At 54.0% G+C, this 21,307-nt stretch overlaps 5 protein-coding genes across 5 annotated transcripts; 1 reads left to right on the forward strand and 4 right to left on the reverse strand.

Annotated features, from left to right (window-relative positions):
• Positions 1 to 3,153: 3,153 nt before the first annotated feature.
• GMORB2_1940 (uncharacterized protein) lies at positions 3,154 to 4,995 on the reverse strand (the record flags this gene model as incomplete). The annotated part of the gene is made up of 2 exons (XM_035463920.1): positions 3,154 to 4,745; positions 4,974 to 4,995. The coding sequence occupies 2 exons, from the start codon at positions 4,993 to 4,995 to the stop codon at positions 3,154 to 3,156; spliced, it is 1,614 nt and encodes a 537-aa protein (XP_035320184.1).
• Positions 4,996 to 6,095: 1,100 nt separating this feature from the next.
• Positions 6,096 to 8,484, reverse strand: GMORB2_1941 (uncharacterized protein; the record flags this gene model as incomplete). The annotated part of the gene is made up of 3 exons (XM_035463921.1): positions 6,096 to 7,475; positions 7,706 to 7,903; positions 8,410 to 8,484. 3 exons carry the CDS (start codon positions 8,482 to 8,484, stop codon positions 6,096 to 6,098), a joined length of 1,653 nt encoding a protein of 550 aa, XP_035320185.1.
• A 2,728-nt stretch (positions 8,485 to 11,212) lies between these two features.
• Positions 11,213 to 11,672, reverse strand: GMORB2_1942 (uncharacterized protein; the record flags this gene model as incomplete). Its single annotated transcript, XM_035463922.1, has 2 exons — positions 11,213 to 11,486; positions 11,623 to 11,672. The coding sequence occupies 2 exons, from the start codon at positions 11,670 to 11,672 to the stop codon at positions 11,213 to 11,215; spliced, it is 324 nt and encodes a 107-aa protein (XP_035320186.1).
• Positions 11,673 to 13,932: 2,260 nt separating this feature from the next.
• Positions 13,933 to 16,101, forward strand: GMORB2_1943 (uncharacterized protein; the record flags this gene model as incomplete). The annotated part of the gene is made up of 2 exons (XM_035463923.1): positions 13,933 to 15,185; positions 15,291 to 16,101. The coding sequence occupies 2 exons, from the start codon at positions 13,933 to 13,935 to the stop codon at positions 16,099 to 16,101; spliced, it is 2,064 nt and encodes a 687-aa protein (XP_035320187.1).
• A 1,314-nt stretch (positions 16,102 to 17,415) lies between these two features.
• GMORB2_1944 (Whi5 like) lies at positions 17,416 to 18,664 on the reverse strand (the record flags this gene model as incomplete). The annotated part of the gene is made up of 2 exons (XM_035463924.1): positions 17,416 to 18,465; positions 18,593 to 18,664. 2 exons carry the CDS (start codon positions 18,662 to 18,664, stop codon positions 17,416 to 17,418), a joined length of 1,122 nt encoding a protein of 373 aa, XP_035320188.1.
• Between the last annotated feature and the right edge of the window lie 2,643 nt (positions 18,665 to 21,307).

Below are 21,307 nucleotides of genomic sequence, written 5' to 3' on the forward strand. Positions count from 1 at the left end.
TCACCCAGACTCGACAATGGATAACCAAGCTTGGTGGATAAGACGTGTGTGGGTGCGCGCGCGCGCGCGCGTGTGTGTGTGGGGGGGGGGGGGGGAGGGTGGGGGGAGGAGGCAAGGAGGTATCAAAGGGTGGCGTCACTGGCGTGCGAGTGGATGATGATGAGAGATGAGAGACAGGGGCAAGGAGAAGTATGCACATGTGCATACATGCATGTGCTTGTATCTGCTTTCGGTCGTATCGTCTCGGACATGAAGAAGCGGTGATGAGGAGGAGGAGAGAGACGGGAGGGCAGAGGAGCCGTAGCAGGAAAAGGAGAAGAGATGGAGGGAGAGAGGAGAGAGGGGCAGTGTGAGCGGGAGGGAGACAGGGAGAGAGAGGGAAGGATAGGGAAAGAGCAGCAACAGATTTGGCCGTGTTGGTGGTGGGTGTGAATACCATTGGGATGCGTACAGATAGATGACTGTACCCGAGCTAGATATGGCAGCCGAGTCGCTAGTATCACCCCGTACATGCAATACGGGTAGCGATATCGAGTCTGCATCAGCACTCCATAGCCGTAAGGCTCTACAGAACTCTACAGCACTCCACAGTACTCTACAGCACTCTGTAGCCACCTGCAAGACCTGTGGCACTCCGCAAGAGCCTATGCCAAATCTTCTCGGACCATGTGCTAGTGTTCTTCTAGTCGCAGCTGGCCGTTCCTTCTCTTGGGTATTGATGGATAATTTGATATTCAGTGACTCTCCCTCTCACAGAGCTCTTTCCATCTGATCTGTAAAGATTACATACTAAAAAGCTCGGACTTCGTGTGCTCCTTCCGTCTATGAGTGAGTACATGCACAGGTACTCGTACTTGGCCGATACACCACCAGTACGAGGAATTGGGCTGATACTGAGAACGAGTACATGCGAGCACATACACACACACACACACAAGTATTTACTATACACATGACAGAACAGCAGGTTCCTTGCATGCCCATATCCAACCTACATCTACCTCTTCCAAATTTCCAATCTCCCCCTTCCCTGTCTCCTGTCTCTCCTTACGGAGTGTCCGATGTTGGAGCGTACAGGTGTATCATAATTTCTATACACGTACGAGTAATACGGAGCATCAAGGCAGCATACAGGCACGAGTACATGTGCTTGTAGTGGTACCACATGCAGGACAGAAGTCCCCATGTCAGCTATGGACGAAGTGGCAGTGCGGAGCAAGCCACAGACCGGATCCAGCCACTCCACTGTAAGATGGCGTTATTACAGGCTACAGGCTACAGGCTCTACAGGCTACAGGCTCTACAGGCTACAGGCTCTACAGGCTGCAGCATACCACCCACCCGCGGGCCACCACCTAACGCTTCGGCGCTGCCACCTGTAAGATGATCTTACTCTCTGTATGCCCACCCCCCCTTGAACACAGCCGCACGCTTCTTTCCGGACCACAGCGGCGTCCCCGACGTCCCGCCCCCTGCAAATGATAGGAATTGCAGGGGTCGGATCGAGGCTCTGCCCCGGGGAAGGAGACGCTACGGAGTACCCGTAACTTGTAAGGGAACCATTGCACGTCATCTACGTGTGCGTGTACGGGATGCTCGTAGTGAACGTACGGTGTTGCGGACTGTCCTGATGATGTGATATCATCGACATCATTCCATCTCTCGTTCTTCTTGTTCTTCCCGTTTCCTCTTACCCAACGTAGAGGTAGGTGTATCACCTCTGTACTGGTTGCCCACTCTGTCGGCTTCACCTCGTTTTCACCAGGAGAGTCCTACTGCCGACTACAGCTACTACCACCACCATCACCACCATCACCACTACCACTATATAACCATTACTCGCTGACTATATACCACCATCACTAATCACTGCTGTAATACCACCATCACTGCTACCACTACCAACTACTGCTAAAAACCACTGGAGCTCGTACATGTAGGAGCCAGGTACTAGACCGTATTTATTATAGCACAGTCCAGGCACGAGTTTCAGGTACGAGATGCAGTGTATCACTGTATCTATCCCATGTCTTGTGATTATAATACTTATACTCGTTACTCCGTGGTGGTACACGTAATTATACTCCGTTACTCCATATCAACCCGTTCATCCCATGCCGGACAATCAATCCTTCTATAGTCAACACGACGAATGATGGGACAGACTCGTAGTACAGAACGGAGTACATTGCTGGCACGATACCAACGAAACAAACAAGGCAATACATATATATATATATATATATAACTCGCAATACGCAGAGGACGGAATATCGTACATATTCAAATTTACCGGTGTGCTATCGACGAAACAAACAGACAGATACTTGAACAGCCCAAAAAAGAAGAAGAAATTTCAGATTGGGATAAAAAAATCCCTTGTTCATGATGATATTCTCAACCTCTTGGCCTTACCGGACCCTACCAGTATTGTTACTCGAGAGTCTTTTGACCACGGATACATGCATGCAACCGATTGTCTAACCTTGTCTGACCTGCCTGACCATCCATCACCCAGTGCCGGAGGGTCAGATCAGATGTCACTACCTATTATTGCCGTCTATCATCCGAGGAGTACTCCGTATCACGTGGAGGGACAAAAAGAAGAGGGAGAAAAAAGAAAAGATGATGATGATGATGAAAACGTGGAATAACACAGATCCCTGCCCAGCTGGATTGTGGAGAGTTCCTTTTTTTTTTTCTCATTGAAAAACAAAAAAAAGGGCGAGCGAGGGCGGGAATGAATAAAGATCATCCCCCTCCTCCTCTCCCCCGCTAACTGATTATGGTGTTAAACGTCGAACTTCCGGGTCCGACGGTCAGTATTACATGTACACAGATTACGACTACTGCCAGTGACTATATCACTATACTACGGTCTACCACTCTACTATTGACATGAGATCAATGGGGTATTTAGTAGTAGTGGCAGTAGTGGTAGCAGCAGCAGCAGTAGATGTCGTTGTCATCATCATGACAATAGTAGCTATAGTAGTAGTAGCAATGGCCTATACCAAGACCATCGAAGATTCCACAAGTATAGCCAAATGTATAGTATAGATATTACTACTGTTTCCCGCAGATGCCATATATACCGTCGTTACACGAGACTCGTACACGCGAGACCCGTACATGTACTCGTAGATACGTGCATCACGCATCCCTCATGACAACATCCCCCTCGTCCTTCCTCATCATATACGCCATGACGCACCACATGTACCGCATCGCCTCGATCCTCTGCTGCACGTCGTACAGGTCAAACCAGGGACTTCTCCAGGCCTGAACCCCTGTACCGTCAGCGCCACCTTCTGCTCCCCCCAACACCTCGAGCAACCTGTCGGGGACGCGCACCCGCAGGATCGACACGTGGTGGAACAGAGAGCTGATAACCAGCACGTCGTCGTAGTCGGCACCCCTGAGCTTGCCTATGGCTTCGTACCGCGCCTTCTTGTCCCACGTCCCCGCCGGCGGACGCACCATGCGATAGCTGTCGTACGCAGACATGTTCTTGCGAGGCTTCTTGGCCAGGGGGGGCCCTCCCTCGCCTCCGCTGCCGCTGCCGCTGCCGCTGCCGCCAGACGTCGGCCTGACATCCTTATCACCCTGCACGGCGTCGCGGTCAATCTCGCGACCTATCGGACCTCCCGGACCGCCTCCCCACCTCTTCTGCTGCGTCCACCACTGTCCCTCGCCGAAGCGTACCTCCTCCTTACCCTCGCGGGCGCGGTGCTGGGCCGTGATGAGGGCCGCCACCACCTCGCGCGCCAGGTCGAGCGATTGAGCCGTCTCCACGTCCGGCTTGGTCATGTCCGTCGTGGCGCGGGCGCTGACCGCCGCCACCGGCCCGTACACCAGCCCGCCACGGGCGGCTTCGCGCGTCGTCGGGCTCTGGAATACGAAGGCGCATGTCGACGGGATGTACGACTTCCGGGGGGAACGCGAGCCGAGCGGTGAGCTCAGCTGGAGGCGTGGCTCGTTGCGCGCCATGGACACGCTGCATCCAAAGTCATAGGCTACCAGCTTGATGAAGGCCACGATGAGGCTCTGTCGGAAGTCGGCCGGCATGGACTGGCCCGAGGCGGTGCGCACGGGCTTGCCGCCGTCGTCGCCGTCGTCCTGGCCCGCTTCCGCCGCCGGCTTGCCGTCCGACGTCGACGGGCCGCCCGCCTCCTCGTCGGGTCTGCCCGTCTCCTCGGGTGACGGCGGCGTGTCGGGCGGCTGGGTGGGGTCGTCCCAGAAGGACGTCATGGTCTCGAGGCAGCGGAAGAACTCGTAGGCGTTACCTAGACGGGCCTGCTGCTTGCCCCGAGGCGGGGGGATCCTGCGGACCGTGCGGAAGCTGTCGTTGTTGGCGTGCGACAGCTCGCGCGTGCGCTCCAGGTACGTCTGGCAACCCGGCGACAGGTTGCCGTTGCGCAGAGGTCTCCGCGTCGACTGGTTCTGCTCCTGCGCATCGTCCTGGCTGAGCCGGTCCCACTGCTCGAAGTCGGGCACGTAGGCAGCGTCAGGGACCAGGTCCTCCTTGCTCACGTCCAGGGACAGGTCCAAGCCCAGGGCGCGGAGCCCCACGGGCCCCATGAGGGAGCCATTGACGCGGCCGGTGTGCTCCAGCAGAGACGTCAGGGACTCTGATGGGGGGGGCTGGGAGCCTGGCTGGGTGGCGACGGGCTGGTACCGCGGGAGGATGACCGGAGTGGGTTCCGGCACATCCTTTGGGTCGATCTTCTTCGGCCTCACGTTGCCTGTGGGTTGTCAGTCAGTTCTGGAAGTTGGAGGCGGCTGTCGATGCATCCTCGTGGGCTGGGCTGGCTGGCTGCTCCGTCATCGGGTCGACTCTGCGCTGTCGACAGACCGGTGGGGTGGTGTGAGGCACGAAGTAGATAGAGCGCTCTAGCTCCAGCCCCGGCTGTGGATTGGCAGTTGGGGGAGGGGGGGGGGGGGGGGGGGGGGGGGGGGAGGGATGAACACACCGACACCAAAGGTCGCGAACATGATGCAGGGGGATGATGAGATGCAAATGTACTCGATCAAGTGAGCTGTATTATTTATTCCATTCGGTGGGGTTGATGAGTGATGGTGACGGTGGCGGATGAGAGGAGACACGCGATATTAACCCAGCTGCACGAATTAGGCGCCTTTCTCTAATGTGGGGGTAAGTCGGTTCAAGAGGGGGAGGGATCGGAGAGAGAGAAGAGCCAGGTCAGGATGGAGGAGAGGTTACTAGCATAAGAAGAAGAAAGACAACGGTCAGGATGCATAGCTTGTCCCCAACTGTCCCAGAGATTGATTGCTCTCTCTGTAGATGAGGGATGATTAGCAGAGATGAGAATAAGATATGAATAAGTAGATGAAACAATTGATGAAGGTGTGGAGGATGGATGTGTGGAGGATGTGGAGGGTGAAAATGTGGCGGGGGAGTCTGAGGAGGAAGGAGAGGGAGTTTCTAGGAGAGGAAAGGAAGTGAGGGGGAAGGAGCCACTGAAGGTTCTTGTCTCTTTACTCACAAGTCTTTTTTTTTTCCTCTCCTCTCTTCTCTTCTCTTTTCTTTTCCTTTCTTTTTTTACTAAGGGAAGCACCCCAAATCGTATCAGTACTCAGTATAGCCAAGTTGAGTCCTATAACAGTGCATCTATGGCCTGTAGCCCGTGTCTGTCTCTGCAGGCTACTAATCATGCCGTGCCGTACGAGTAGTTAATGATACGAGTAATACTGGTCGTAGTAGTGGTAATATGGCACAGCTCCTCAGTATTATCCTCTGCAGCTGTCAACTTGCATCCAGGTCCCGTGGTCAACGGCCCGACCCTTGTTCACAGGGGGGGGCCTCTGCAGTCTTGGCGTCCATTGTTTTTTTTTTTAGGGGGGGGGGTTGGGGTTTTCTTTAGAAGACAGCTTTTTCTCTTCACTCACCCTATACCATGCATGCATCTCATCATCACCCAACAGCATCCATCATCCATCGTCATCAATCATCAGAGACACATGATGTAGACCGCAGACCCTGCCCAAAAAAAAAGTAGTATAATACGCATGAGTATATACGGGGGGGGGGTCTAGTCAAGAGAAAAATGTCAATGCCGAGTATGCACATCCCCTCACAACTCCTCCAAAGCCTTATTCACCCTCTCCCATGTCCTCGGCGCCAGATGCACGCCGATCCAGCAGCCACCACCGTGATCTCTTCCATATATGGTGAAGAAGTTCCTGCCCGCCCTGTCCGTAGTGTTGTACGCCCTCATGTTGTAAAAGGCCACCTTTCCGGGCCTCACGTCCCCTGCTTCGACTGCTCCACCGACCTCCCCCCCTCTCTTCTGCGTCGTCTGCTCCACGACTGCCGGGCCGAAATCTGCAACGTTGTACATGTCCATCTTGGTGAGGTTGTTGATGAAGATGAGCAGGGCGCCCGGGTCCCCGAAGAAGGGCCGGAGGTCCCTCGCCGACGCGTGCCCCCGCAGCCTGTCCCACAGGTAGCTCTGGGCCTGGCGCTGGGTTGCCTGCTCGCGCAGACAGCGACGGTGAGCCTGGGCGATGCCGCCCAGGGGACCGCGGGCGACGCCCGGGCTCAGGAAGGTGAAGGTGGCGAGTATCATGTTCTGCACGTGCACGCCCGGGGCGTCGAGCAGAGACGGCAGACGGTACCTCGCGTTCAGGGCGCCCACGACGGTGACGTGCCGCTGCCGCTCCCGCTTCTGTCCCTTCTGTCCCCGGGTGGTGGTGGCGGAGGCGGCGGCGGCGGCGGCGGTGCCCTGCGACAGTACGACCTGCTGGGTGAGCCAGGCCGTGACGGCGTCGTTGACGCCGACGTAGGCCTTTGTCTCCTGGCTGGCCGTCGTCACCGACTCGTCGCTGCTGTTGACGTCGAGTCCGAGCCCGTCGGCGATGCACCGCGCCTGGATCTCGTACACCGACCGTCTGGGCAGGAAGATGACGCCGTACTCGGGCGGCACCTCGACCACCTCGGTCCACACGAGCCTGCTCACCAGCCGCACCACGCCCAGGAGCGTCATCCTCGCCTTCTCCAGCAGGCAGGGCTCCTTCTCGCCCGCCTCGGGCCCAGCCGCCTCCCAGAGGGGGTCGGTCAGCGCACCCAGCACGGGCGCCACCTCGGCCTCCCTCCCCGCCAGGACGAGCGACCACGCCCTCATGAGCTCCAGCTGGCCGGCGGCGTCCATCAGCACGTGCGGCCAGGCCACGCCGACCAGCGTCGCGTCGCGGAACGACACCACGTGGACGGATATCATGGGCACGTCCCGGTCCGTGTAGCCCTGCAGCGTGGTGGGGATGTCTCGTCGTAGGGCGAGCCGTGTGAGGTCCTGGTTCCAGCGCTGCGCGTAGGCCTCGTCCGACTGCTCCGGTAAGGTGCTCGCTACCGGGTGGCAGGCTATGCAGCAGTCTGTCTCGTCGGAGCGCGTAAAGGTCGTGGCCGGGCGTTTGGCCGAGTAGTCTCTCGGTGTATGGATCTCCAGCCGACCATCCTATATTATTCGCGTTGCGCATGGGTTAGCTCATGATGATGAAGGTGAAGGTGATGGATGCCGGTACAGGGGAGGAGCTGGAACGAGAAGAGAGTCGGGGGGGGGGGGGGGGGGGGGGGCGGATGCGACGTACGTGAAGCCTGGTTCTCAACCTCCCTCCTGCCTTCCTCCAGTCACCGATCTCGAGAAGTCGGGTGAGAGAGGCGTCCANAGGGGCGGATGCGACGTACGTGAAGCCTGGTTCTCAACCTCCCTCCTGCCTTCCTCCAGTCACCGATCTCGAGAAGTCGGGTGAGAGAGGCGTCCAGCTTGTCGGCATCGAGCACGTCGTTGAAGCGATAGGTCCACAGCACATTGAGCTTCTTGAGGGTCTTTGTCGTGTCGAGTGTGTGTAGTGGGTAGACGATGTCGTCTGGGTATTCGTCGACCTGTTCCGGGCCACAAGTAAAGAAGGGCATCTTTTCTCTCTCTCTCTCTCTCTCTCTGTGTGTGTGTGTGTCTCCTTTTTTTGTCTCTTTCTCTTCTCTCCCTCCTCTCTCTCTCTCTGTGTGTGTGTGTGTGTGTCTCCTTTTTTTGTCTCTTTCTCTTCTCTCCCTCCTCTCTCTCTCCTCTCTTACAAGACGTATATATGAGTTCAAGAAGTGTATCGAGTTTGGTTGTGCATGGGTGAGTTGTGTGGTTGAGATAACGGACGTTGTGTCGTCCTGTCCGTCATATAGAGGACATTGGCCAAGTCACCGTAGTCATCTCCCTCGTAATTCTTCGTTGGAAACTTCTCTGTCATTAAAGATATATGAGAAAAAGAACGAGGAAGAAAGAAGAAGAAGAAGAGAAACSCCCCCCCCCCCCCAAAAAAAAAATCCCCCCAAATGATATCTTACAGATCCGAGGGCGGGATAGATGGGAGATCTATAACGGAATGATAAGACATCACGAATCCAAGAAGACCCTCTCTACACGACCCCGATCCCAGCCCTCCGCGACGCGTGAGGAAGGCCAAAGATGGCATGTCAGCGAGCTAGTGGATCTGCCCTGGCCGCCACGTAATGGGAGATGGAGTCGTCATCATACGTGTTCAATATCGTCCGTATCCCGTGCCGCCTTGGCTGGTCGGAGTCTCGGGGAAGGCGGCAGTGCGGAGTGGATGGTGTGGTGTTCGAGATGGTGAGAGAGGACAGACATGGAGACACATCAAGTCCAATGCCCTGGAAATCTGCAAGGGCAAGTCAAGGTGAGAGAGAGGAGGGGCGACCTTTCTCCTGTCCCCCCCCCCCCAATACCAACTACATATGAAGAATACCCGTCTCGGGAGGAGCGGCACGCCACTGAGACAGAGAGAGGTCCCAGTCGTCGACGATGTGACACTGTATCACCGAGGGCATCCTTCTCACCAAGGAATGGACGAGAGAGCTGCTGCTTCTCCCGGTTGGTCCTCCCCGCTCACACGCACGCACACTCTACCGTACTCTCATCCTCCGGCATGTTTCGGAGCCCGTAGACCAAGGTTGATTAATGAAGGGAGTTGTCGAGATTTTCAAGAAGGATGTTCTATAACCTGATGATAGTCGAGGTTGACTAGGAACTGCACGTAATCATGTAACGTAGTAGTCGGGTTCAGCTAGGATCTGGTAACTACTAGCCGTCGATAGCAGGAGATGCAGATACTATCATCTAGAGAGGCACCAGTCGTCGTGTCGTTTCGTTTCATGGGCGCTTGCTTTGCTTACTTACTGTGCACCTCACGTGTACGGAACTGGAGTTGACTCTCGTATATATATTATTATTATTATGTAATATCATGTATGCTAATTAATCTACTATCGGTACTCGCACATATTGTCATGTTATAGTCACTGGATTCTCTATTTACTAGACTCTATGTCTACTAAACTCTCTATCTACTAAACTCTATATCTACTAACCTGTAGACTCTATATTCACTAGCTTCTTGCACGGAGTATTATTATTAATAATGTCGGTTTTTTTTTGACGTGCAGCTGTGGGACTTCCCGCTCTGCCGTTTTGCCGCTTTGCCGTCTGCCGTCTGCCGCTTGCCGCTTGCCGCTTCCCGTCTGCCACACGTTAGGCCTAACCGTGGCAGCCACAGCAGCAGCAGTTTGAATACTTTTTTTTTTTTTTCATTTCATTTTTTTTTTCAATGCTCTTTACCGTAGCAATCGATATGACTAGCGTTATGATTACTCAACAGAATTGCAGAGCTTACTACGAGTATCATCTGTAAGGCACATGCATGTAGTTTCTCGGAATTTTTATCTTGGCTGCTTCCGCCTAATCGAATGTCTCCGACATGTGAGCCCGTAATTTGTCTGTACAGTGTACAAGAGAAGAGACGAGAGACTTGAGAGAATCGAGAGAACCGAGAGATTTGCAGAAAGAGATAGGGGGGAAAGAAGAAAGAAGAAAGAACCTCCCCCCCTCTCTCCCCCTCTCCCCCTCTCCCCCTCTCCAAGACTAGAGAGTAGACTCGAGATTGAAAGAGTAGAAGTAGATCAAAGACTGGAATTCATTCATCACCCTGTCAATGTCACGACTATCACCTGCCTGGCGAGACCCGGTGATACGCCAATCTCTGGAATTCAACAAGAACAAGAACAACAACAACAACCCTCCTCGCCTCATCAATTTCGTGTCACACAAAGTCTTCTCCTCTCTCCGTGTCTCGCCAATGTCTCTGGTATTCTGTACTCTCTCCCTACCTCCCTCCCTCCGCCTCCCGACCTTTGACCTTGGACCTCCTCCTCGCCGCTACCCTTTTATTATACATGTCACGCAATATTACATGTAGACAAGGGTCCTCTCTCACACACACAGCGGGAAAAAAAAAAAAAAAAAAAAAAAAAAAAAAAAAAAAAAAAAAAAAAAAAAAAAGGGCGGGGAAAAAAAAAAAAAAAAAAAAAAAAAAAAAAAAAAAAAAAAAAAAAAAAAAAAAAAAAANGCACCGTCCCATCAGACCAGCCGTCCCCGCAACATCTCTCTTTCCACCTCCACTGGCCCTGCCCAGCTCTGCACGAGGTAAACTAGATGGCAGTGATGAGCTATGACTGCTCATCAACTGCGTCGGGCTGTTCCAGATATTCATTCCCGTTGCCATTCCCATCCACCCAATCGCTGCTGCTGCTGCTGCTGCCGCCGCCGCCGTTGACCCGACCGATTCACCCACCCCTAGACCAGCCCCTCCCCCAAAGTGATCGAGACGACCATCCCCTTGGCCGTCTCCGAGATACGAGGGGAGCGTCCCGGACTCCGAAGAGGCAGGCACGCCGAGGCACGCTCGGCATACTATCGCCCACGGGTCTGACGTGACTGCCGTGTAGCCTACCCAGCTGGTGCTGGGTGATGGGAGTCGACCATGTATTCCTCGGACGGAGGGCTAGGCCGGTCTGTGACTCAGATCCCGTCCATGGCTGTGCGGGCGAAGAGGAGGGGGAAACGAAGGGTAGGTTGCGCATAATCTGGTCCAGCTTGAAGTCAACGGCCGTGATCGATGACCTACCTTGCACGATATTATCTCGGCCAGTCTAGTCAACTGCAGCAGACATGGTGTGTGTCGGTAGACTGGGACATGGGTTGCACGACGGATAACCCGTCCACTTTCATGTCGCCGTTGCCAATCTCGGACGGCTCCCCGGCCATCATCTATCTGCTCAGGGTCGGACCGGCATACTCCCTCCCCTGGTCTGGTCTGCCGCGCTTGGGGGCTACGAGCCTGTCTCGGATCAGGGAGGGGGAGAGACCTCTGGTGGCCGAAGGATGACCCGCGGCGTCCACACGTACGTGCCATCCGCCGCCATGGCCAGCAGCAGGATGACGGTGCCGGGCTGGGGTCTCGCGGGGCCGAGGGCGTGCGAGACGTGGTAGGCGTAGCCCGTGTTGGCCGTATCGGTGGACGGTGTCGGACACGGACACGAGCATGTCGACTCTGTGGCTGGGAGTGGCCCGGGCTGACCGTATCCGTACTCGTACCTGCCGTCGTCACCACGTGTACTATTCCTGGCAGTAGTATCAGCCAGTCGGCAAGGTTCGTCTGCTGTTGAGTGAGGTGCAGTCTGTGCAGGGATGCGGCACGGTGCATCGTGGTTTGTCGGTCTAGGTAGGAAGAAGAGAGAGGAGGAGAGGGAGAGGTTACGTTCGCGGTTGGGTGCAGCTCTGCAAGACTCCGAGCAGACGGAATAGCATAGCTCGATAACAAGCTCCGTGGTAACGATGTCTTGCCACGTACGGTAATCATTCTTCTTAGACTGCGAGGGATGAAGCATCTCTGGGTTTTGTTTTCTATTCATCCATCTATTCATCTCTCTGCGGTATCAGTCGACACTCTCGACCACTTCTCTCCTCCCCCTCTCTCTTTGTCTTTTCCTCCGTGTGTGTCTTCCACATACTACCCCTCTTTGGCGACATTCTTAGGTAAGAAACGACGGATGAGACGGAGACCAAATCGATGGTGAGACGAGTGGAAGGAACGCATCGTCGCGCCTTCCCTCCTTAAAAAGGAACCGACCGCCCAGGCTTTGCCTAGGATTTTGTCTTATTTTATGAAAGATTTATTGATTTAATCTACATCTTCCTGTTCTTCTTTCTTTGTAGAAAGAAAAAAAAAAAATCAAACACGTGATTTTGAAGTCTTACCGTACGTTTTACGCTTGCTCGTCACTACAGAATCGCATGTTTCTGTCCATACCAGTAGCCGTAATAGAGAGAGAGGAAGAAGAAGACGAGGAGGACGGAGAGGAAGAAGAGAGTGTACGACTACGGATTACGCCATGATGAATGATATATATTAAGTGAATACACTAGACAGGGGTTTGGACTGCACTTGTCATGAGACCAAGTCCGCGCTGTGCGTGTTTCAGACGAACGCCAAGGGTTTCGAGCGTTCTCGTCTACACTCTCCGTATATATATATATATGTTATACATCTCCATGGTTTTCTTGATAAAGAGAGTCAAGTGAGAGACAGGAGATAAAAGTCATATCAGATGCGTCGTATCGAATACCGACTATTGAAAAGAAGAAAGAAAAGGAAGAAGGAAAGTCCAAGAGCTGAAAAAGAGTCTGCCCATACAGCGTGACGTCCATCATGAGGGGGGAGAGGGGAGAGGGGGAGAAGAGGGGGGCTGCTCGACAGTGTTTCAGAGCCCATGTTCCCCCACGAATCCTCTCCTCTCCCTTCAGACGTTGACAAGTTCATCCCATAGGATCGGGAGAGTAGAGGAGGGGGGGGGGGGAAGGGCAGTCCCGAAGGCAAAAAAAGAGCCAAAATTTGTCTTCTTTATTCTTGAGTTGCAGGGGTTTAATCTCTCTGTCAAATTTTCTACCCTTTTTTTTTTAAATAAACTTCTTTGACTTCACCGTTCTATATTCATATCCGTGATGTAATATTACATGAATAAATAATCTTGAACTAAACAAGCAGACCGCAGTAAGGTGAAGGTATACATCAATCAAGGAGAAGAGGGACGAAAGGAATTCTCCATAAGTCTATAGCTATAATATCCGTACTCTGTATATCATTTATCGTACATCAAAAAAAGGACCTTGTATGCTGATCCCACCAAAAAGATCCCTTTAAAAATCCCATCTGTGGCCGTACAAGTCTCACGTAGAAAAAGAAGAAAAAGACATCCAACCTCGCGACTCCCGAAGAAAAGAAAAAAAGGCCGATCCGGTCTGAGAATCGAGTTTTTGTGTTTCTTGCATCCGGGAGAGACAGATGAGGCGAATAACGTAAAATGACTGGGTCGATGGCGACTCGCTTCTTAATATCAGCACGAGTATTAAATATATATATATTAATCTGTACAGATTAATACACCCTCCATCATGGAGTCCGCACCGATCGATACTCCGCCCCCCCTCTCCCCCTGCCCAGACTCTCAAAAGCCCGGATCTGCTTCAGGTCATGTCGCAGAAAGTCAGGGAAAGAAAAAGGACGCCCCTTGATTCCCGGCGAGATCAACGATGCAGTCCCAAGGGCCCTCTTTGTAAGCGACGTGTCAGTAGGGTGGTGGTACCAGGGTTACGTTGCTCGTACTTGCGTATGTGTTCCTGCTATTGTTCGACTTATCCTTTCTTTCTCTACTCTTCTCCCTATGCATCGTCGTTGTTAACATCGGGAATTTTTTTCTTCCTTCATCTCCTTTGTTCTTCTATTCTTCTTGTGCGTATTCATTTCTTCATATCTTTTTTTTAATTCGCTGTTTCATCTGTATCTTTATATATATAGTGAAAGTGGCCTGGTGCCCTTCGCTCGACGACGAGAAACCCCCCGCCCCGTTTTGGGCTTTTCATTCTATCATACGACATATACGAGAGAGAGAGAGAGAGAGAGAGAGAGAGAGAGAGACAGACAGAGAGAAGGGGGGGGGAACGAAGTAATATAGTCTTCCCAGAGAGAAAAAGGGAATACAAGAAGAGGGTCTAAACTAAGGGGACCGCCATGGCATCCTTACCGGCCGGATTCTTCCTCACTTCAATCAGCGGGAGACAGTGTACGGCTGTGCCGCGAACCCCTGGGGCCTCGACGCCGATCCGATCAGCAACACCGACACCGGGCACCAGCGGAGGAGGGGGGGGAGCGCAGCAGTCGGCATTCGCGGTCCCTCCAACCGTCAGCACCACGTCCGGCAGCAGCAGTGGTCCGACCTCCTCGCCAGCGACCACCACCGGCCCTCCTCCCGTCGCAACACCTCCACCTGCAGCCGCCCCCGTCGTCAGCAGCGGCACAACGAACGAGGCGGCGGTGCCTCCCCCCGCCGCGGTGCCTCCCCCGGTGGCGGTGGCGCCCACGACTGGCGGCACGGCAGGGGAGGAGAGCGAGACGACCACGGCCGTGGAGACGGTCACGTCCGTCGCCGAGACGACCGAGGTCCTCGAGAGCACGCTCACCACGCTGAGGACCATCGTCACGAGCGTGGGCGGGGTGGTGACGTCGGTGGTGACGGATGCACCCGTGACGCTGACGACGAGCGTCACCACGGCCATCACCCAGCCCGTCGTCATTCCGATAGGAGGAGGTGGGGGGGACGCACCGTCGACGACGAGCACAGCCGCGGACGGGAGTACGACCGTCATCACCGGCGGCGGCGGTGGCGGAGCGGCCACCACGGCCGAGTCCATCGTCACCACCACCCTCTCCGGCGGGGCGACGACGACCGTCGCCCCCGACACCAACAACGGTGCCGGCAGTGGCAGCAACAACGCCGACGGGGGGGGCAGCGGGAACGGCATAAGCCAGAACCCGATAGGTTCGGACGCCGACTCCTCCAACGGGGGCTCGGCCTCGGGTGCATCGTCGAGGACGGGCGTGATAGCAGGCAGCGTCGTGGGTGCCGCCGTAGGCGCCGCGCTGGCCGCCTTCGTCATCCTGTGGCTGTGGCGCAGACGTATCCGCCGCAACGAGCAGTACAGGATACGCACGCCCGTCATGGAGGAGGCTGCCGACCGACCGAGACCGTCTCCGCCGCCTACCGCCTTCAGCCTCGCCCCGCCGCCCTCGGCCGCCGCCGCATCCAACTCGGCCAGGACGTGGGAGTTCGACACGGCGTCCGTGGGTCCGACGGCCCGGTGCACCAAGATTGCCGGCGCGCTGTCATACAAGATCAGCAGCCTGTCGCGGAGGATGGGACTGGGCACCGCCGCCACGCCTACCGCATCCCCCGGGTTCAGATCCGGGTCCGGGTCCGGGTCCGGGTCCGGATCGGGTGCTGCTCCGCTCAGATCGAACTGGTTCTCCGTTCCGTTTGGTGGCAGCAGGGATAGAAAGAAGAGAGAGATCGACACTGCTGCTGGGATTAGTACCAGCCCCGGCAGCGGCGACGGCAACGGCAACGGCAACGGCAACGCAAACTGGTTCTCCGTCCCCTTCAACAAGACCGGAGATGGCCGCCGGGGCGACGAAGAGAAACCCGCCGACGGCAGAAGCAGCCGATGGTTCTCCACGCCGTACAGCAGGGCCGATGAAGCCCGCAGGAGCGGTCTAGGTCTCCTCATGGACGAGCAGCCCGCCGACCGTATCGAGCCGACGCTGCCGACGCTCGTCCCCGAGAATCCATTTGCCGACTCACCAGACGTCAACAACAACCATCCCCTCACCGACTCGTCTGAGAATCAGAATCCCTTCGCCGACACCGCAGCAGCAGCGGTGCCGTTCGAGGGCCTGTCGGAGAGGCAGAGGCAGAAGCAGAGGGTCGTACCATCGTCCATCTACACCGACACCTCGGTAGCAACCCGGTCCAGCGTGACCCTACGTCCCCAGCCACTGCAGATGCAGCGGCTGCAGCCGAACAATAACACGACAGACACCACCTCGCTCGCACGCTCGGATACGGTCAAGTCGAACCAGTTTGACCTCGAGATCGACGCTTCCTTTGCAGTCCCGTCACCGAGGATGCCAAGTCTTCTCGAGGGGGCGAGGAGGAGATTGAGTCCCGCTCCCACTCCTGCTCCCGCTCCTGCTCCCGCTCCTGCTCCCGCTCCTGCTCCCGCTCCCGGTGCCGGTGGCTCTGCCGCTGCAGAGGAGTGGGGTGAGCCTGGACCTGATATGGGTTCTTTGCCAAGGACTGCGGGGGGGTATCTGTCTCCTAGGAGGATAGGGAATGCCGTGTAAGGTTTTTCAATCAGTATACGGAATGGGATGGGATCGAGGAAGGGCGGGGTTTGATTTCCGAAGGAGGGAACATACGGCGTTGGGCATCTGTGAAACCTTGATACCTATTGCAACATTCAGCAAGCATTCTTTCTTTTCCCCCCCAAAACAATCGTAGCACGCCTAAGCGGCAGACAAAAGTTTCATCGCATAGTATAAGCAGTTATATACAATTGTACAAACAGCATTTAAGGCATCTATATATTCATTGGTCAGTCTGTAAGGGAAAAACAAAGCATCTAGGGATGTTTCTCCGTAGAAGTCAAGTACGAGCAGAGAGTCATGCCATTCAAGTAACTAGGAGAATAAAACGCGTGACATCATACTGATACAAGCACTCAACACATCGTTATTGGTTAAACCGTACATCTCACGCGACACGAAAAAAAAGGAGAAACACGAACAAGACACGTACGGACGCGTTAATGGACGACAATCACGTTAATATTAAAAAGTCTACAGAATGAGTCTCAAAATACCATGTTGTATTAACCATTCATCATCCCACGGCTACCCATAAACAACAGTGAAAGAGTTATCGAGAGAGAGAGAGATCCCATAAGCAAGAAAAAAAAGAAAATAAAAAAGGGTTGGATCTCGCTTTACACCGCCGCCCCCGCTTTTGGCTCTCTCCCCCTCACGCGTTTTACGCGTAGAGTGATGGGTTTACCCGCAGAAATTTAGGACTTAACCAGAGAGGAACTACCAAACCCTCCAACGCCTGCTTGGTTCAAAACACGATGAAGACGGAAGAAGAACAAGAGAGCTGAGAGACAAAAAGGTCAAAAAAATTAATAAAAAAAAGAGAGAGAGACATAGTCCAGAAAAAAAAAAAAAGGGGGGGGGGGGGGGTGTAAGATAAGAGGGGTGTGGCTTCGGACCGTAGTCGTGGTATCATGTACACAAGAAAATGTCGAGTTTGACGTAGAAGAAAAGGAGATGAAGAGGCTACATCAAGAAAGCGGCTCGTCAAACGNGAGTGATGGGTTTACCCGCAGAAATTTAGGACTTAACCAGAGAGGAACTACCAAACCCTCCAACGCCTGCTTGGTTCAAAACACGATGAAGACGGCTGAAGACTTAGTGCACCCAGAGAAAAAAAAAAAAAAAAAAATAAAAAAAAAAAAAACAAAAAAAAAAAAAAAAAAAAAAAAAAAAAGGGGGGGGGGGGGGGTGTAAGATAAGAGGGGTGTGGCTTCGGTTCGTAGTCGTGGTATCATGTACACAAGAAAATGTCGAGTTTGACGTAGAAGAAAAGGAGATGAAGAGGCTACATCAAGAAAGCGGCTCGTCAAACGTGAGACGTCGCCTGGCTGCGCTGAGCGGTGTCCGCGCCGCAGACAGGGGTACGGGCGTCTTCCACGGCTTCTGCGCCGGACTAGGCGTGATATTGACATAGTCGGCAAAGTCAAACGTCTGGCCAGGCGTGTTGGGGAACAGGTTGCCTCCCCCGGGCGTCATCATCATGGATGAGGGGAGGTCGAGGTTCTTTGTCTTTTGGGGTGGGGTCGATGGCGGTTCCATGGCTGTGCGGCGACCGCCATTCTTGACGGCCGGAGAGGGCGAGTTGGCCAGGTAGATGAGGAGATCCGCACCCTCTTCGGGCTTACCTCCACCACCAGCTCCGGAGGGTGCCGTCCTGGAGTTAGCCGTGGCGTCCCTGGATCGACGGCCGGTCGTACGCATGGGCGGTGTGCGCGGCGGCGAGGAGCGAATGTCGAATGAGTGTGCGGGGAGCAGATCGTCGTCATCGTCCGAGGGGACGGCTAGGTTGAGGTTGGTCTGAAAGAAGGAGACATCGGGTCCGTTGGAAGTGGTGAAGTGCTGCTGGCGACGAGGCTTTATGGGCGAAGACTGGGTGAGCTGATGCGTGTCCTTCCAGGGCGCATGTCCTCCCAGATGGCTTCCGCCAAAGCTTGCACCGCCGGCGGCGGCGGCGGCGGCGGCGGCGGCAGCAGACGACGTCGACTTGCGTGCCGTGGGCGAGACTCGGAAACGCTTGCTGGGACTCGAGGCGGCCGCATTGTCTAGGTCACCAAGATATGTGCGTTTGCGGTGGCCTGAGCTGCCGTTGCTGGAGCCGACGGCGTCGGAGAAGAAGGGTGCCTTTAAGGGGGAGCTCATCAGGGTGTTGCGCCCGGACGGGTAGGGCAGGTCGGATGCGCTCGACGACGAGTCCGAGTGGACGTCGCTGATCTCGAGGGCGCGCTTGCGACGCATCTCCTCCTCGAACTTGGGCTCGATGGTGTCGAGGGTGAGGTCCTCCCAGCCATGCTTGGTCTTGAACTGGGCGAGGGCGAGACGATTTTGCAGGTGTCGAGCAATCTGCAAGGAGGAGGGCAGGTTTTACGAGTCAGTTGTCTGGTGTGGTGGGCAAATAAAGGAGAAGATGCCTCCTTTGTTTTTTTTTGTTTTTTTTTTTTCGAACGACGAGGTGTATGCTGCTGCTTACCTTGCTCAACTCTGCACGTTTGAGGACACTGTCTACCACATCCTCGGGCTGTTTCTTCCAGGGTGAGGTCATGTCGAGGGGAGAGAAGCGTGATCTTGTCGGTCTGCAGTGACGGAGTTTGAATAATGCAACACAAATACAATCTTCGAAATGATCCTTTGCTTGCTTGTCTTGTCTGAACGAGAGGCTGACCGGACAATGAGGGGGGAGAGTGTGAATACAGCGTACAGCGAACGTATAGGCTGAAAGGGAGGGAAGAGCAGGGTCAATCAGGTCAGGTCAGACTTGGTCAGACTTGGCTGAGAAAGAGAAAAAAAAACGTTCTCTGTTGGCCCGGGTGACAAGGGACCAGGGTTGGTTGCGGGTTCGAAGGAGTTTTGCGAGTGGAGAGAGAGAAGGAAGAGTGGTCCGTGGAAGAATCTGAGAAGCCGATGGCTGCCGGTGGCTGGCTGGACGCAGTGAATGGGCAGGTACGGACCATACGAGGGCCACTAAATTTAGGGGGGTCGTCACAGGGCCCGGACGCCTATAGGCTCTTGGGCTTCAGGTCTGGCTAAGTGGTTGCAGGTGCTAGCTCGAGGTCAGCCCAGAACCCTCAATTGGGCGTACGAGAGGGATAGATTACGGTAGGATTGCAGTGGGCAGTGGGAGTACCGTGGGACTGCAGTGGTCTAAGCCCCTATAAGTGTCCCGGTACAGTGTCCCCCCCCCCCCCCAGCGGTAGCAGTACTCGTACCTAGCGCTGCTCATGATGCCTAATACTGGGTGGGAACAACCTCCATCCTGATCATATGAATAAGTCCACTACAAGTACAGAGAGTATAAGCCCTTCGTCGTGAGAGCGAGACGATACTTGCTCTATTCCGTCCCGATACTGCATGGTACATGTAGGTAGGTAAGAATATCGCTACTTCAGTAGCAGTACTGCAGTACCCAAGCCGATGATGGTCTTGTATCTGTGCGTATTGATATATGTAGAGAGAGGCCTAGACAATCTCCAGTCCACCTTCATTCCATCGTCCCTGGCAACCAGGCACCACCGCACAAGGGGTTGACGCTGACGGGTCTGGCTCTGGCTGGCCCAGCGACGGCGTATCGTACATGCAGGCTCTTTATCAGGACGGGGTCTACCTGTAATAGGCCTGGTTGGAGCAGTATTACTGTTACGAGTAATACTGTAGCGATATTTAGCAGTCATACTAATGCAGCCACTTTAGCCGTGTCCGACCATCAGCGCCAATGCACAATTGGCATGATACTTTTCTATCCCTTTTCTCATCGTCTATCCCTCTCTCAACCCCAGTAAAGAGCTGAGTGGTATTTAGCTGGCATGGTTGCTCAGCAGGACATGCAACTAGCTTCGTTAGCAGAAGCACAAGCACGGGCAGGGGGGGTGGGGGGCGTGGGAAGAAAAAAAAAGACGACGCTATACGTATCCGTACATTAATCAACGGGAAGAGGGCAGAGGAAGGATAAAGCCCATGTTCACTACGAGTAGTGCTTGTACTAGGCTCTATGATCATTATCCCATTCTAATCCGTAGCTCAATCCATTTAGACCCATGTGCCCTGCGAGATCGAGATTTGTGAAAGGTAGATTCACGAATCACACCGCTGCCTGTATCATCTGCCATCTGCAAGTACACGAGTATGAGTATGCACTCACCTACCACACGAACTTGGAGCTCTTTTTCCTCCTCCCCCCTTCTTCTATCTACAATACGGAGGACCTCTCAGGCTCCTAACTCCTCGTTATCCGCGACACCATTCCGATGGGGTTGATCGGCACTCATTCACGAGTACTACATGTACTCCTTGAGCAACCAAACAGTTAGATGTGGCGCAGGCCTCTCTCTACCTCCCCTCTCTTCTCCATACTGTCTGTGGCGTAGGTGGCAAATGTGGCACAGATGGACAAGAAGAATGAATGCATATCGCCCAACCGGATTATGTCTATGTCTCAATCTCTACTCTCTCTCTTTCTCTGTCTTTGCCTCTGTCATTGATCACCCACCCTCGAATTCGTGTACGACATGATGTGTTATCTTGACGGCATTTGCTCTTGGCGCCTTGCTTTGTATTCGTTGATCTCTCGGCAGTCTTTTCTTTGCATGCACGTTGATACAGGTGATATACTGATACAAGTAGTATATGTAGCTGTTTGTTTTTTTGGCTGGTTTGGCTGATACAACTATCTGACGCCTGCTACGTAACCACCACCTCTTTATCGTGATCAGCACCAACAAGAGACATATTTTAGCGTATAGTACGAGTGCACACCCTCGTGCTTTTTATCCTGCTATTTGCCGACCGGCTTTTCCCTCTTTCTGGTCTCAAAAACGGCTGGTGGCGTGCTTGGCTGCCGGGATAGCCGCATGCATGCGAAACAGGTGTCATCATACTACGGATGTCTGTCTTTATGAGACGACATTGCATCAACTCACGGAGTATTACATGTACGGAGTGGTAATATAGATCGTATCAACCTGTAGAAGAGAGCAGTGTTATTATCACAGTACAGGTTAGTGTTGAGCTTGCTGGTAGTGATATGTCACTACATCATAAATCACTTTAGTTCAATTAACATCCGTCCACCAAGTATTACAGACTGATATAAATGCCCATCTATCATTGCTACCTACGAGTATTGACACTTATTATTTGGACTAATACAAGTACCATATTACTATTAATACTAGACAGAAATGAACATTCA

The sequence above is a fragment of the Geosmithia morbida genome (genome assembly GCF_012550715.1).
Source record: "Geosmithia morbida isolate 1262 chromosome Unknown scaffold_11, whole genome shotgun sequence".
Lineage (NCBI taxonomy): Eukaryota > Fungi > Ascomycota > Sordariomycetes > Hypocreales > Bionectriaceae > Geosmithia > Geosmithia morbida.